General features: G+C 40.4%; 1 protein-coding gene across 1 annotated transcript in view; it reads left to right on the forward strand.

Annotated features, from left to right (window-relative positions):
* The window catches only part of LOC144633842 (PRKCA-binding protein-like), a 42,255-nt gene that overhangs the window by 2,063 nt on the left and 22,745 nt on the right, over positions 1–17,447 (forward strand). Inside the window, exons 5-12 of the mRNA XM_078492730.1 lie at positions 83–136; positions 959–1,021; positions 1,268–1,355; positions 1,583–1,661; positions 2,304–2,363; positions 2,852–2,902; positions 4,006–4,055; positions 4,375–4,469. Coding sequence (XP_078348856.1) covers positions 83–136; positions 959–1,021; positions 1,268–1,355; positions 1,583–1,661; positions 2,304–2,363; positions 2,852–2,902; positions 4,006–4,055; positions 4,375–4,469 — 540 coding nt within the window. The remainder of the gene's footprint in view (positions 1–82; positions 137–958; positions 1,022–1,267; positions 1,356–1,582; positions 1,662–2,303; positions 2,364–2,851; positions 2,903–4,005; positions 4,056–4,374; positions 4,470–17,447) is intronic.

Raw genomic sequence — 17,447 nt, forward strand, 5'->3', positions numbered from 1 at the left:
AGTGTACAACCTTATCATTTCCTGACTCAACCTTGGCTTCATGACTATGGAAATAGCCCTGTAAATTTTTGTTTCCTTTCAGATGGTCTAATTAAGAAGCTGGAAGAACTGGAGCAAAATGCTAATATTTACAAGGGTAGGTAACTTTAGTTAGTTTCTTAATTTGAAGGCTTTTTCTTTGGACAAGAAGCCCTGAAAAAATGTACTTGTACACACATCTAGTGAGTATTCATACGGCATACTGAAAAGGACAGTGGAAAGGAGTTTTGTTGCACAAGTTTAGCATGATGAATTTCACACAGTACCACTCAAAAAATAAGTGTCCCAAAATATATGTACCGTAATGATTCAATTTAGCGCCCGGGGCGCTTATTTACTTTTGGCACCTCAAGGGAGGGCGCTTATTTGAGACAGGGCGCTAATTCGGGACAGGGTGCTTATTTAATTTTTTGAAAAACAACCAAATGTTCAAAACAAAAATTTAATAAATATTTAAATAACTAACCATAACAGAAGCTGTAACAGTAACAAATTGTTAAAAGTTCAGTAACTTTTAAACAAATTGTACATTTTAGCAGTAAATATATGTACATGTAGGGTACAGTGAATGTTTATGAGTTTATCTTTTCAACATTGATGACTTCAGTAGGGGCAGTTATCCACAATAGGGGCGCTTATTAGAATATGGGCGCTTATAATAGTGGGAGCTCTTATTAGAACGGGGGTGCTTATTGGAATAGGGGCGCTTATTGACAAAAACACATTCAAGGGGGGGGCCTTATTCAGAAGGGGGTGCTTATTGGAAGGAGGGCGCTAAATCAAATCATTACGGTAACTGCATATTGATTTTATTAATTTCCAATAATTACATGTAATTTTTCATCTCTAATGTAATTCAACTGTGATCAAATAAAATACTTTGAATGCTGATCAATGTCTTTTTCTCCCTGTTTGTCAGGTCTTCTTGATCATGCAAGACAGTTTCTGCAAAGCTTCTATAACTTAGCACAGACACATAAGGGTATAAACACTGTTTCAGTTTTTATTACAATAAATTGCAGTATTGACTAATTTTGTGCGTAATAACACTATGTACAGTAGATTGTGGATTTGGTCTTTACTTTTTTGTTTTGTAAATTTAGCCAGTCATTCCAATAGCAATTTTGCATTAAAATTATTGATATTTGTAAGTACTGAGGCGAAACATAAAATTATGTTCGAAATTATTTACCGGTAACTTTATATTTTGTTGTTTATTCCTTTATAGAGCTTGGAGAAATATTTGCTTCCATTGGTGTGCGAGAATTACAACCAAATGCCAGTGAGGCATTTGCAATTTTTAGCGAGGCTCACAGGTATTTTGGCCAACAGTGGATTTTTTACAGCTGAATTCAATAATGATTTATTTTATTATAGTTGGAAAAAAATTAATATGTACATGTTAACATGTAATTAACTTTAAACGTTTGACACAGTGTGCGTCAAGTGGTTTTAAAGGGCTGTCCAGTTTGTTTTCAACTGAGATGTAGAGAAAATCAATCTGTGATGAATAATATTTTTAATAAAAACTTTTGTTGATCAGGAACTTTGAGAGGCTCGGACTGGATTACTTGAAGAAAGTTAAACCCATGCTAAGTGATCTTAACACTTATCTTTCCAAGGTTTGTATAATTTGTAGCATTTAAATCAAACCTGACATAATGTGTTATTGATAATAATATTTTGTGTACTAACCATTCTTACTGACAAATTGTGTGAAATCTACTGAGCAAGTTCTTTTAAGTGGGACCATCTGCTTTAATTTCATTATACGACCAACTGAAAATAAAAAAGAAATTAAAAACACTTGAATGGAAATAGAGTGGAAAAGTACCAATAGTAAAATGAATTGGTGACTATCTTATAAAAAAGGTAAAGTGTCCGAGCCAAGTGGTCCAAATTCCCCCCCCCCCCCCCCCTGGATGGGATGCTGGTTCATTGCAGGGTTAACCCCCAGCAGTAAATTTGCCAGTACCCATGTATACACATGGGTGGAGAGAGGCACTGTGAGAATTAAAGTGACTCGCCCAAGAACACAATCCAGCACCCCGGCCAGGGCTCGAACCCAAGCCATTCAACTTGGAGTCGAGAGTGCTTACAACCATAAGGCCACCACGCCACACATAGAGGGCTATTTATTTTGATGTTCTCTGCTATTTCCACAGCTCATGATTCACTTTTCTGGAGTAAATGTCATGTTTGCCTCATTGATAATAAAGTTAAATTACTTTAAAATTTATTGTTTAAATGCTGTTGGTTTACAGGCTATACCAGACACCAAACTGACCATTAGGAAATATGCTGATGCTAAATTTGAATACCTGGTAAGTTTTCCAACCAAAAAACTATTGTACATGCAGCAATCTATTTGGGGCTTGAAACAAGTGTTATCCAGTTTTCCAGATGTAGATTGTCTAGATTGTATATTTTCCTGCCAGGCAAGTTACTTTTCACGCTTACTTTCCGAATGGGCATGGCCCAGGCAAGTCATCTGCCAAGTAAATTGTAAAAAAATGGTAAACTACGACAAGCGCACAGCTGCCCCCAGGCGAGCAAAATTTGAGAGCTGCTTATCTGAAGGGCAAGCTGGAATTCATTTTTTTTAGCCCTGCTTTTTCATTATATTTGTATTGATAATGAAATCTTAAAATCAGAAAAATAAATTTAATATCAATTTGTTGAAAATATATATTTTTTATTTTTGTTTGATTAAAATTTGAAGTATAAAGCTTATAACTTATTTGCAAGAAACATACAGTCGCATGTAATTTGTTAGTAAAGGCAGTAAGTGGCATTGTTATTTATATTATAGTCCTACTGTTTGAAAGTCAAGGAGATGGATGATGAAGAGTATGCTTATGCAGTAAGTCCTGCAAATTTTATTATAAGATTCTTTCTAATAACTCAGTGTTTTATTTAATACTGACATGTAACACATGCATGCACCTGCATCTATTTTATCTGCATGTGGTGGACAAACAGTTGTGTAGCCTCTTATCCAGGGGAATTAGTTCCGGGGGGACGGGTGACGGGGAGCGGCCGAGGGGTGAAGGAGGCGGGGGCCGGGAAAACGCCCAAACGCCAAATAGCCAAATGGCCGAGGGACACCGAAGAAAAACAAAAAAACTCCACAGTGGACAGGGGCAAGAAGGCGAGCCACACCCAGATGGCCGGGGCCAAAACCGACGAGCATCCCCATCCCCGACGAGCACCCCCCCCCCCCCGGGAATTAGTTATCGTTTCTGGAGTAGTTAGTCTTTTGGTTACATGTACATGTATGCAGTTAGGCATAGGCCTGATTAGCCACTACTCTTGACTCTACTTTTTTATTATTTTTCTTCCTTATTTGTCTTGAAATGTAAATGAAAAGGAATTACATGTAGTCTGGGTTAAGGTAATCCCAAGAAATGCCAATAGATTTTCATTCAATCTTTGAAAAGGCTACCATTTGATTATAATTTATGTGCATGCACTGATTACTCATAAAATTAATTTCTGTGCAGTAAGGATCAGTGGGGTAATGCGATGCAATACAAAGAAATCACCTCTAGTCTTCTCTACCCTAATGCTTGTCAGTACCAACACTCATCTCCAGATTTCATAGCAAGAAACAATAACTACATGTAGGTGTATTACAGTGTACTGCACTCCCTGTATCAAGTAACAGTCCATTGCAGGTTAATCCCCAGCATTTTGTTGGTCACCCATAGTAAGTTGGTTTTGCCCCTTATAATTTATGCCTAGATAAAAAGAGCCACGGTGAAAGTAGAAAACAACATATTAAGAACATCCAATGTTCAGGGATCCAACCCTGTGGATGTTGAGTTTAATGCACCATTTTATTAGACCATTGCAACAACCCACAATATTTATGGATTGATGCTGACACTGGAGGCCCTATGCGCCAACTTGGGCCAGGGGACAGGTGGAGGTGATGCTGACACTTTAAATTTAACGTTTCTCCAGGCACTACATGAATCACTTTACAGAGTGGAGACTGGAAACTACGATTACAGGTACATTAATATTGAACTTATTTGTTTTTGACTGCCAGGAATTTACACTTTTTACTGGTTGAACTTCCATTTTTACATGACTGTAAATCAATGTCGAATATTGCATTTTCCAAAGCATTGCATGTACCTATAAAATATAAGTTCTTTGTGCTAATTAGTTACATGTACTTCAATATAAAATGGTATCCCTAAGTTAATGATTCCTTGTAAATCTGATTCTGATATTGTAAGGAGAAAATAGTTACTCATCAGTCATTCTTAATAATAAAAGGGTAAATTCTTGAACATTCTTATTTTGTGTTCTTGTTTATGTTGTAAGGGTGGTATTGCGTTGTCGTCAGTTAGCAAGAGAAAGATTTGCAAAGCTACGATCGGATGTTCTGGTGAAACTTGAGCTTCTCGACCAAAAACATGGTGAGTAGTTGATCCGTTTGAATTACTGCCTGTACCTTTCGTGTACTGTGTACTGGGAAACAACAGGTCTACTGGTTTTCTATAGATTAGTTTCTTTAAATCTCGATTTTTGTCCCTTTCACGGGGTTTTCAGTGTACGAGACTTAAAGCCACCTCTGATTAGGACATAAGAAATGCGTCTCTTGAATGTTCAGCATTTATTCCATCTCCCGTAAGAGCTTCCCGTTTCCAGGCTTGAAGAATTAATGGCACTAACCAAATCTTAGCAATGTCTCATTGGCTAAATTAGCCCATTTAACAACCAATCACAGGCAATAAGGCTATTTATACGAAAAAAGTCAGACGGGGCTGAAATAAGACGCGAATTAGAGCCTTTTATACACACCTCTTGTCTTACTTGCGAAGCGAGATTTTTTACCATTTATGCAGCCACTTGGCGTCTTCGTTTAGAGGCAAACAAGTCAATGACTCGTTCACACGAGCAGGTCTAAATTAATACGCGTCTCAAAGAATACTAGCCCAAACCCTGGTCTAAAATAAGTCGCACCCTGTTCAGACGCGCCTTGTTTTAGTTGCGAGGCGAGATGTGTCTACAGTCTAAAATTTTTGTCTTGGAAGAAAACCATGTTGCGAAGAAAAGAAAGCAGTATTTCAAAGAAAGCGTTTTCCTGCACTGGATTGACAATTATGCAGTGCATATTATTGAACTTGTATTTGGGTCTTTAATTTCTAATTAGTTTACTCGCTAAAATAACTTGCTATGATACAAAGTAGACTACACACTTGCAATATGAGGGTTTTGGCGCAAATCCAAAAAAATGCGTTCGGGGCGAGAATGGCGAAGCCCCAAAGAACAGGCGCGCCAGAATTATTTTTCAATTGAACAAATGCTCTTATTGAGTAAACGAAGATGGGAAGAGGGAGAACTGGAGAAATTAACTTGAATGTAAAGAAAAACTTGAAAAGATCTCGTGGAAAAGCGTTTACAACCTACAAAAAAACTAAAGAAAATGAAAAACAAATAACAATCTTTTTAACAGACGAGCTGATTGAAAAATTAAAAAAACTAGACAGCAGTGTTGTCGCAAACGTTTTGACAAGCTAAACAAAACTTGCACGCTCCGGTGAGTGCATAAATTATCGAGTAACACAGGAAGTCATTGTTTACCCTGTGCCAATTGCGTGGGAAACCCCCTTGACGTAATCTAATTGTTTTTTTTTTCATTTTGAATATTTTTAGCCGGAAAACAACTCAAACTCTTTGTATCTGTGTTTTGAGAGCTATGATTTATTCAACAACAATATTTAATTTGACTAACATGTAAATATACCGTGAAATATTGAGCTAAGAACTTTCTAGCACATAAAAGAACAATATAAGATCACGGTAATTTTATTCACCAGGCGTCATTACTATTTTTAGTTAATAGGTTATTTCCCGATGTAATGACGTCTTTTGTGACCAATCACCGTTAAAATTATAACTATATATTATTCACCTAAGCTTTTTTGTATTACACAAACAATTATGGCCGATGTATGGAGACGTTTATCAAACCTTTTAATCGAAAAAAGAAGCAAAGACGCAGCTTACGGACATGAATCATTTGGAAACGACAAACTAGGATTTGATTATAATATTTTACATCAGCTATTCGTGCCTTCGCTTCGCGAAACCTAAGCAATTACGGACAACAATCAGATGCTTGGTCGTGAAGTTTGGTCGCAAGGTTAAGTATATCGGATGCTTGTAGACGTTTTTTCAAACATTTTTCGATCAAAATTAAGAAGATTTAACTCAGTTTATCGACATGAATCATTTGTAGATGTCAAACGATAGCCTAATACAACTAAAGCGTTTGCCAAACTTGACCAAAATTTGCCAAATTACAAGCCAAAACACGTCATCACTTTGGAATGCAATCGGTTACGCCGTAACCTGAATTGACAAAATTATTTTAGTCACAGGCCTCAAAACGTCATCACTTTGAAATTTCAAATGGGTTACAGCGTAACCCGAATTGACAAAATCAGCCAAGTTCTCAACCTTAAATATTCCGCCGTTGTCAAGGAATAATTTACCTTGGATACCGTGGCCATAGATGTCCGCCGTTGTCAAGGAACAATTTACCTTGGATACCGTGGCCATGAATGTCCGCCGTTGTCAACGAACAATTTACCTTGGATACCGTGGCCATAGATGTCCGCCGTTGTCAACGAACAATTTACCTTAGTTACCGTGGCCATGAATGTCCGCCGTTGTCAAGAAACATTTAACTTAGCAACTGAATAAAATTATTTTTACTTAACACACTTGTAATGTTTATTGATTGCTTATATTAATAGATACAATATTGTTTCACGGCTCCCCAAGAAAAAAAAATAAATAAAAGTGAAATAACCCCCTGCTTCACACCTATTTTTTGGTCAAAACAAATAAATACGTGCGGCCCATCTTTTGCTGGCGGTCGCTAAATTATTTTGTCGCAGTCAGAGCGTGACGTGCAGGCCGAGGGGGCTTGGGTCTTTTGGAAAAGAAGGATCGTGGATCGTGGATCGTGGAAAAAGGAACGACAGCCTCAAATGTTGTTCAGACAATCAACAACCTCTTTAGTGATGACTCGAATATTTTTTTGCCACTCTGGCGTGAAATATTCAATCACAAAGTAAACAACAAGATGAGTGCAGACAATCATTCTTTCATTAAATGAAAAAATGTTCTATTGGACTGAAATTTTATTTCGAAATGTCGGTGGTGCTTTCGAGAAGTTTTTTTTTCATTTTTTGTCTTTCTGCTTTCATGATCTCTTGTCGTATTTTTTCGATGTCTGGCTGTGAATTTGTTTGTTTGTGTGCAAAGCTTGAACGTAAAGTCTCTTTAAGTTGGCGATATTTCTGCATTTCTCGTAAGATCAGTTGAAACTCTTTGTCAGAAACAAAATTATCATTCAGAGCTTGTGAGACAGAGCTGTTTATCGAGTCATGTTTTGCAACAGCCAGAGCGAGGATTCTTGAGTGCTTATTAACTTTACGTTCAAGCTTTTTGTTGATAACTGACAGGCCAGTGGAAGCTGCGCCAGATATACCTGCTACTGCTGCAACAGGAACGCCGATAACAATTCCAACACCAGTAAGTGAAGTCGCAACAGCTCCAGAAGACAGAGCTGCCGTCACGGCGCCAAGACAGACCACGGAATAGTGAATAACTTTCCGGACTTTTTTGTATTTTTTTAACACAAGCCTGTAATGCTCAGCTTCAGCGGATATTTCTTTTTCAATTTTACTTATTTCAGTCAGCCGAAAATTCTCGGCATTTGTTGGGAGGCTTGGATAAAGTTGTGTTTCTTCGCGATCACCATAAGCAGGGGCACTCGGGAGAACATTAGCAGATGACATGGTCTCGTATACATAAAAGTTAATTTTGTATTTAATTTAATTCAATTCCAACTCATATGTAAGATTTGAGCCGTTAAAATCGAATGGCTTTCCATTCTCATCTCTAATCGAAAGAGTCAGAGATGATACATTTTCTTCAGCAGAAACGTCGCGCAAGACGTTAAAAAGTGTATTTTGGTAATAAACTTTTTCATACGGTTTTCCACGTATGTCAAAAAACGCTAAAAGGCTTGATGGCTTACCATTTAGCAAGCTTTGTTGCTTGTCGATAAGGTCACAGTTGATGAAGTAATTTTTAGGATTTGAAACATTATTTACCTCAATTGTTTCAAAAAATTCCTTTTCAATACTTGCGTAATTCTCAAACCCAGGCAAATTAAAGAACTTAATAAGACTTTCATTCAGTCCAAAAGTTTTTAAATTGGGCTCTTTTGCTTTTATTATCAATGAACGGCCTGCAATGCCTTTTGTTACAGAAAACATGTTTTTCTCTGGAAATCCTTTTTCAAAAATACTCCCAATGTCATCGAGTGAGAAGTTTCCTTGCCGTATATAACGCGCCTTCTCTTCCTTGTTCACTTGTTTATAAAAAACTATTCCATCCTTTTCCAAACTATTCCAGCTGTTGTAAAGAGAACAACTTAAAAGCCGGATATAGCTTGGTTTTGGAATAGGCAGGTCAAAATAAACAGTGTTCGGATTTTCTTTTGTGGTAACAGTCAGCACAACCATTTTTATATTAAATAAAAATAAAAAATGTTTAATATAAAAGAGGACCATGGATGCAAAAACAAGAGGTTTTATGAAGTGGATGAAAACCCCAGAAGCAACTACAATTTCTAAAGCGGCAAAAGACAATGCATGGAAACCTTTTCTTGCAAAATATCCAAACGCTGACCGAACAAAATTTGTTGCACAGGTTGAGTTCGCGTACAACCACACAGCAACGGCAGACATTTATTACAAGGCAGGGCAAGGCCATTTGATAAATGTTTTTGGCTCTGACAGCAAATATTGGAGCCCAGAGATGAAAAAAGCACTGGGGGTGAATCAAATTTCAGGCGGTTTTCCACAACAGCTGTCACCAAGCGGCGCAAAAGGCTCATCTTTGCCAATTCCAGCTGTTGGATTTCACGAAGCCGCACCAAGTTTGAAAAAAATATTTAACAGCCAAATAAACATCTACGTCACACCAGACCAATATTTCACAACGAAATTAAGAGAGATTTTTCAAAAAACAAAACTGAAGCATACATCAGGAAAAGAGTCAAAAAGGTGGCTTGCTAGCCAAAATATGGCCTATTGGCCACAGCAACTTAACTTTGCGGTATGGTGCGCGACAACAGGCTGCGGTATAAGTCGAGATATTTTCGATGAAGAGCACTCATCTCTCAGCTTGCCACCGATTGTGCGTAATTTTTATCTTTTTCACGTTTATTTCACGATAAGGCGAATATTGTTTCAGATGGGGGGAATTCAGAGCGTAAGCGCCTTGCCAGGCGACCCCACTTTTAGCCAGTTCGACAACAAGTACGACGTGGCTTCTTACAAAAGAATATGCGCTGAGTTCGGTGTCGACCCGTCAAGCGATTTCCGTTTCACAACAGGCGCAAACCACGGACTTGGTAACGTTTATATCTGGATTACTAACATTGGACCAAACAAAACTGGAGCAAAATACCCCGATTACGATAAATTTTCGGACGAAGGGGGAACTGCAAGCAAAGGTAACTTGATTCAATACATCGAGCCAGACGACGCTGCATATGCACAGGCAGACTGGTTTTGTCCTAACGGCACTGAAGGGCTTACTCAGGCAGGTTTGTCGAGAGTAAACCAGTCGATAGAGGCTTTTGTCTACTGTATTCTCGGTTCGCAGGTGAACGTTCGAAGTAGCATACTTGGAACAGGCGGCCGTGCAAAGGAAGCGCAAAGTGAGTTCCTCGTGTTGGTTGAAGACGCTATAAGGCAACCTGATCTGGCAAAGTCGGTCCAAAGATACCAACTAGCCATCGACGAAGCTAAGGTTCGGCTTAACCTTGCAGTCTGCCCAGGTGCCTGGCTGATGCCCGCTCGAATGGTGATAAACACAGAAAGCGTTGTTGGCTACAATAACCAGCTTAAGCAGGCTGTTGTTGGGATGAAATTAGGAGTGAATGATGAGGTTAATAAAGCTACAAAAAAAGTGGGCGCAACAAGTATGAGCGGTGGGCCATCAAAAGTTAATAGACCAACAAGTCATTCGTCAAACCCGATTCACAAAGCTGCAAAAAAAGAGCCGGCGCCGCATACGCCTTCAGCGGGTACTGTGACAAAAACAGACGAAAAGCAGAAGCCAGACACTGAAGATACAGCACACGAAAAAAACAAGATCTACCTTATTGCTGGTGCCGTTATTGTTGCGTTTGCAGTCAGCCGAGCTCTTTGAGGGTGCCCAAGGGGCACCGGAAACCCTTCGGGTTTTCCCTCTAGAGCTTAGCGCTCGCTTCGTTTTGTAACTCGCTCGATAAGAAAGATAGCAACACCGACAATCAAAAGCCAAGCATTCTTGCCGAGGAAGCTGATCACCTGGCCGGCCGTTCGAAACACAAAACTGGCGATCGAGCCAAGGAGGCCCGGCAGAATACTTGCAATTTTTTTGCCAAGTGTCTGAAGACCGTCACCAACACCTTTTGCTAAACCTTTTAAACCGTTTGAGAGAGAACTCATAATTACGCCAATAGTCGTGCCAACGGCAAGCAAAACTGCTGTGACGGTGAAGCCATATTTTTTGAAAATCGCTTTTACCTTTTCTCTTAATTTGTCTGTTAAAGACAATCTTTCGATCTCTTCTTCTCTTTCATTTTCTATTTCATTCCTTTCTTGATTCAAGTTATCAGCTCTTTCGCGAGCTTGTTGTCTTTCTGCTTGTGGCCTGTTTTCGTCGTTTGCAATATTTTCTTGTTCTTGTCTCTCTTGTTGTATTTCCACTTCCCTTTCTTGCCTTTCTGTTTCGTGTTGCTGGAATTCTTGTAAAGGTATTGTTACCCCAATCACAGGCTCGTACTCTACTTTTTTCAACCGATCTAATTCTTTCTGTAGATCAGTGCGCCTTTCAATTTGTAGTTTTGCTCTTTCTTTAGCTTTTTTTCTTTCCTCCGGGCTTTCATTGTTATCTTCTGCTGTTTTTTTGTTGTTATTGATGCCTTCTGAAAGACCTCTTATTTCATTTTCAAGAGTTAATCGACGACTTGGACCAAGGGCTTTTAAAACTTCTTTGGGAAGTCTTATATTTATCTGGTATTCTTCCTTGCCTTGAATTTTGGTTGTTAAATTATAATAAGGCTTACCTGGTTTAATTAACCCGACTTGCAGCCTTCCATTTCCATCTATTTTGTATTTAATCTTTGATTTGTCAGCTGATGGAAACTCTTTGTCAAGATAACTCGAAGCAGTGAAGGTTGTTGTCGCACTATCGTCGGGGATTTCAGGAAACATCGTTGTTGTTTCGTCCGGCCTATTCATTGTGGTTCTTCTCCCAGGTATTCCTTCACTAGGTCCGCGCGTTGATGCCCCTCCAGGTTGGAATGGGCCTGTTGTATCGCTGTCATCGTTGTCATTACGGTCGTCACGGTCGCCTGTATGTTCCAAAAGAGGATCTCTGTCACCAAAGCCACCTTCTGTCGCCATGTTATATTAAATAAATACATTTTTTAATTTAAATATACAATGGCTGTCGTGAGCGAAAGACACCGACCAACGTTCGAAGAGAAAACACCAAACGCGCTCAAGGCAGACAGAGTGCGACATCGCATTACATTTAACCCGAATAAAGCGTCTCCAGAAGAAATTCTGAGAGTTGCTGTGCCTAAGCTTGAAGAAGGCGTAGTTCTCGTGCCAGGCTCCCTGGCTCTTGTGTTCAACTTGACGGTGAGCGGCGAGCCCAACAACTTTCTCGTAAACAACGTCACCCGGGCGCTTGTCTCAAGGATGGTGGTCAAGTTTGCTGGAGAAACGCTGCAGGATACGAACGCTTACGACGTCTACAAACTTTTCGAGGACCTTTTTCTGCCGGTAGAAAAGCGCAGCAACATGTTTCTTGAAGGTATCCAGTCCGAGGATTTATGCAAAATCCGTTCAAACGCTGGTGACAAAAAAAAATCAGGAGTTGACGCGGAAAAGAAGCTGGCAGAAGTTTATGGAAGCAAGTATCGTATCCCGCTTGATCACGAGATTTTGAGAGACCATGGCGTGTTCTATCCGCGCGCACTCGCAGACGAGCTTGTCTTCGAGATAAAACTCAACAGTCCAAATGTGGTTGTAAGAGGAACAGATCCATCAAAACTTGGGTATGAGCTAACTGACATCCAACTCGAATACGAGGCTATTTATCACAAAGAACTTGCAAGAGAAGTAGAAAGCACTTACATTAACGGCAAAAGTTTCTTTTACGAGCATGTGCATAATTACAAAACGATCACAGTAAAAAAAGCTGCTGACACGATAATAAACGAAAGCATTAACGTCCCAAAGCGCTCCTTGAAGGGACTTCTACTTCTTTTTCCTGAACCCCACGCCGCAGGTGCAAGAGATACAGAATCTTTCTTTAACCCTGACATAACAAATGTAAAAATCAGCGTGAATGGCGTTCCAAATAAGGTGTACAGTCAGGGCGTTGAAGGAAGAGACATGTGGGAGGAAGTTCTCAGGTTCTTTGGCAAAAACGCAGACCAAAAAATGTTTAATAACGCCACAAAGTTTTATGCAGAAAAAAAGTTCGGGCTTTTCATTGACCTTCGCTCCATGAGCGACAACAACATGCACGGCAGCGGGCTCCGCTTGGTGAACACAAAGGATGGCGTTAATTTAGAGATACAGAGAACAGCCTCAGGATCAGGGAATGTCAAATGCTACATTTTCGCTATCGCTGATGCACAATTTTCTATTGTAAATAAAGAATTAGAAAGTGTTGAGTATTGATATAGCTTTCGCAAAGCGAAGCATGGATCCTGCCAACATACCCTTCAACGCTCTCATTGTTGGACCAACGAACTCAGGAAAAACAAGGTACGTGGTCAATCAGCTTTATGGCACTTTCCGAGGCAAGTTTGACTACATCGTGCTAATCTGCCCGACGTTCGTGCACAACAAGACTTATTATCGCTTTGCTGAGGAAGATCTTCGATTTTTTGTTTTAATTTGTGAGCAGCACGAGGTGGAATCTTGGTTAAGGCTTTCAAGATTTCTTTTTGAGGGTACGAACACGCTTATCATCCTCGACGACTGTGCTGCATCGAAAGATGTAAAGGGAAGAACGGGTGAATTGGTGAATCTTGCTTTCTCTGCTCGCCACGCAGGCTTGAGCATATGGGTGTTAACTCAAAAATTGACAAGCATAACATCCTCATTCCGCGAAAATGTTGCGGCAATCGTTTTCTTTTACACCCCCTCTGCCAAGACCACGAAGGCAATCTTTGAGGATTACGCTGGCGAACTTGCCCATGAGGATTACAAAGAAATCATTTTAAAGCTAAAAAAAAATAAGTTTTCGCATCTTGTCATTTCTCATCGCCACCCTTACGGCACAAAATTTTCTTATTGAACATATTTTTTAGAGTAATAAATGGCTGACCCGTTCGCAACTTCTCCTCCCGAGAGCGTCAAGGGCGCTGCAAGTGAACAAGAATTAGCTTCCGTAATGGAACTGCTAGGAGCTGAACCAGAAAGTACAGAAAGCGCTATGGCACTCATTCAAGGCCCTGACATTCCTGCTTTGCGTGAACAGCTTGCAATCCTTGTTTCAACAGGAAAAGCCAAAGAAGCAATCGGTGTGCAACTGACACACGAGCAGGTGAAGCGCTTGACAGATAAAGAAGTTGAAAAGTACTTAAAGAGATATGAGGCATACGTTGGATCCAAAACAACCGACAGCTTGATTGACAGCTTTATTTTTCTTGTTACTAAAGTCGTTGGTATGGCCGTAAATATCAAGGACGTCAATGATTATCAGAAGGAACTCAAAAACGACTACATCATCAGCAAAGAGCTGTCCACTTTGGCAGGCGGTCTGGCTTTGAAATGCGGCCGCTTTCTTGCCGTTGCAAATGCTGCGCTCATCACAACAAAGCACATTGATTTAAACGAAGCTACAAAGTCGCACACTTCGCTGTGCGAAACCAAAGGTGCTTCCAAAGATGCGGACACAAACACTACTGAAGATTTTTCTGAGCAATGCTAAGAAAATGCTAAGTAATTACTGAACAATGCTTAGCAATTGCTTAGCAAAAAATCTTGCTGAGCAATTTTCTATTTAAATATTATTTTTTTTTTATTATAAATGGCCGAGCTCGAACCAACTCCGATCGCTCAAGAAGAACAGAAACAAGTTACTTCAACAACTCCAGCAACAAAGCCTGCCAAAAATCCAAAGCGAGTTGCTGCTGGCAAGCTTGCAGCTGAAAAAACAAAACAGGCTCGTGAAGCACAGAAAAAAGCTGCTGTCGAGGCTGCTGCAATAATTGCAAAAGAAAAGGAAAAGAAATCTGCATCTGCTAAGCGAAGTGTAACACCACCGGCCGTAACGGAACCAGCTCCGCCCGAGGCTCAGCCGCAATCAAGCGGTCTCACCACAAATCAATGGATATCTTTGCTTGGTATCGGCGTTGCAATCGTTACAACTTATGTGAAACGCGAAGACATAAAAGCCTTTATAAACGAAAAAAGAAGTCCAACATTTAAAGCTCCGCCAACTCTTATAACTGATGACACACCAGGGGTCCCAGAGGAACCCCGCGCTTTGCGCGTTACAGCAGAAAGTATTGGAAGGGTTGCAACGCGTTCTTTAGACACGCGCCAAACGGGCTCTAGAATTCCGCAACCGAAAAGAGGAATCCGTCCGATGGATTAAAAAATTTCTTTTGAATATTTATTTTTCATTTATTATACCGACAATGTCCCTTGGTTTTATTCTTGACAGCCTTGTTAAAGGTGCAGCTATGGGTGGTATTGCATTACTTTGGTTTGAATTTACCAAAACTTGCGTTAAAACCGCTATTCGGGTGCAAAAGGATGAGGATACAATTTTTAAAAGAGGTATAAAAAAAACAAAAGAAGTTGAATCTGGTGAAGAAGTTGCAAACTTTGCTTCGCAAAACGGTGAAGAATAAACAAAAAAATTTTTCAATTGAATATTTTTTATTATTTTATACTGAACCGCCATGTCTGACAACAAACTCGTAAAAACACTCATGGATGCCGCGACTCTCACTGGCCTTGCCGCCGGAATCGGCTGGGCTGCCAAAAAAGTTGTAAAAGAAAACTTCACATCCGACCCAAGCAGCAGTTTTATGAACTATGTAAAGTTCACAGCCGTCATGGCTGGCAGCGTTGCACTTAAACAGTATCTCGAGGACCAGAAAATTCTCCCAACCAATTAAAAAAAAATTAGAATAGTATAATAACAAAATGGCAAGCGTCGCGATTATGGCTGGCGGAGCTATCTTGAACGCTGCTGCTTTCATTGGCGGCAACTATCTTGCTCGAGCTTTGGGTGGCGGAGATGACGCCGCTTTGAAAGAAAAAGAAAGACACGACAAAGCTCTCGAGGCTTACCAGGCAGCTTACGCGAAGTACTCTCGCGACCGCACGAAGCTTCTCGACTGGATTGAAACCAACAATGAGATCAAACAGCAAGCGAAACAAAACTTTACGAACACAGACTACGCTTTCAAACTCTACAACCAGGCACATCCTGACAAACAAATGATTCCTCCGAAAGAACCCAAGTTCTCTGATTTCTATCAGCCAAGTGAGCAGCAGAAACAAGGTGAACTTATGTTCGTTGGCGCTGGCGCGCTTGCACTTGGGTACGCTGCCTTTCGGTTTCTTTAAACTTTTCTTTTTTTCTTGTATACACATGGATGCAAAGATTTTTGCGGAGCAAAACTTTTCGAAGAAAATCTCGAAAGTCTACTATAGCCCCCAGGGCTACTGGAAGGGAATTGCAGCGATAAAAAAATTAGCCGAGGCGGCCAAGGTTTCCGAAGATGCCGCAAAAAAGTGGCTCGTTAAGCAGGCCCTTTGGCAGATCTACCTTCCGGCACCACGATACGTTCCTCGCCCAAAATTCGATGTTTCTTCTCCAAACGCGGTCCACCAGGCGGACCTTCTTTTTCTGCCACACGACAAACTGCCGCGAGGGCGAAAAGTTTACAAATACGCTCTGACTGTTGTTGACGTTGCCAGCCGATTCAAAGAGGCCGAGCCTTTGACCTCCAAAGATTCAACTGAGGTTGCAAAAGGTTTTCAGACAATTTACAGGCGAAGTGCACTAAAATGGCCACAGATGCTGCAAGTTGACCCTGGTCGCGAATTCATGGGAGCTGTTACCAAAGAAATGGAAAATCACAAAACCTATATTAGACGCGGGCGTGTTAACATTCACAGAGATCAAGCTATTGTTGAACGTTTTAATCAAACACTGGCAGGGCGCCTGTTTGGTTATCAGTACGGTGTCGAGATGAACCTGCCATCTGGCCAGCGGTCGACAGCGTGGGTAAAAAGGCTACCCGAAGTTGTTGCCGCTCTGAACAACGAAGTAACCAGTCTTACTGGTAAGAAACCTGCTGCTGCAATCAAAGAAAAGGCTGTTTCGTCAAAACCGTCCTCAAAATATACAAGACCTGTTGGCAAGAAAGAAAAAAAACTCCCCTCTCTCGTTAATGTGCGCTTTCTCTACCAACCTGGCGAGCTGGAAGGCGGCGTAAAAAGGGCTACAGATCCGATTTGGTCATTAAAAGTCTACAGCATTGAAAGGTCTGTTACTAAACCTAATCAGCCAGTTCTTTATTACTTGCACGATGGTCCAAAGCGCGGCTTCGTGCGTGAAGAATTGCTTGTTATTCCTCCAAATACACAGTTACCACCAAGCCCTTAGTGCTTGAGCCCCTTGGGCACTCCTGAGTGGCTTTTTATTTATTAAAGCACTCTAGAGAGACCTTTGCTTGGCGGCTAGTTAGTTTTTTCACTCCCTTTTATGGGGCGGTGGGCTCTTTTTTTTGCCCCTTCTCTGCAAGAGCTTCGCTCTCGTGCTCCGCACCCATCCGATAGTGCCCATATGCCAAAGTGTTTATCCCATCTTCATTTATCCATCTCTTTGTGTCAAATGGCGACAGCGATTTTTTGTTTACCACTATTGAATGCATCTCGTGGGCATAGCTTCTTAGCATGTGCATTTCGTGAAAGCTTTCCTTGTTTTGAAAAAGTGCATCTTTGAAGTCTTTATGATTTATCTCATTTTTCGTCACGCACTCTTTCACCCCCTTTGCCTTTTTTATATTTTTTTCGTCCACTTTCAGCGTGTTACAACATTTTGACTCACTTGCTTTCGGATGTTTTTCTTTTATTTTTTTGACCAATTCTTCGTCGTTTGCCATTAGCGTAACTCCGTTTCTTTTCATCGAAAATTTTACTTTAAGCCCGAAGCTTGCTTTTATGTCATTCAATTCTTCAATTTCACTTTCCAAAAGATCATAAAACTTTTTTTTGTGTTTTTTTGCAAAAATTAAAAGATCTTTGTTGTTTTTTTCGGTTTCGGGTATGTCC

Source organism: Oculina patagonica, chromosome 12 (genome assembly GCF_052425735.1).
Source record: "Oculina patagonica isolate OP01 chromosome 12, crgOcupat, whole genome shotgun sequence".
NCBI lineage: Eukaryota > Metazoa > Cnidaria > Anthozoa > Scleractinia > Oculinidae > Oculina > Oculina patagonica.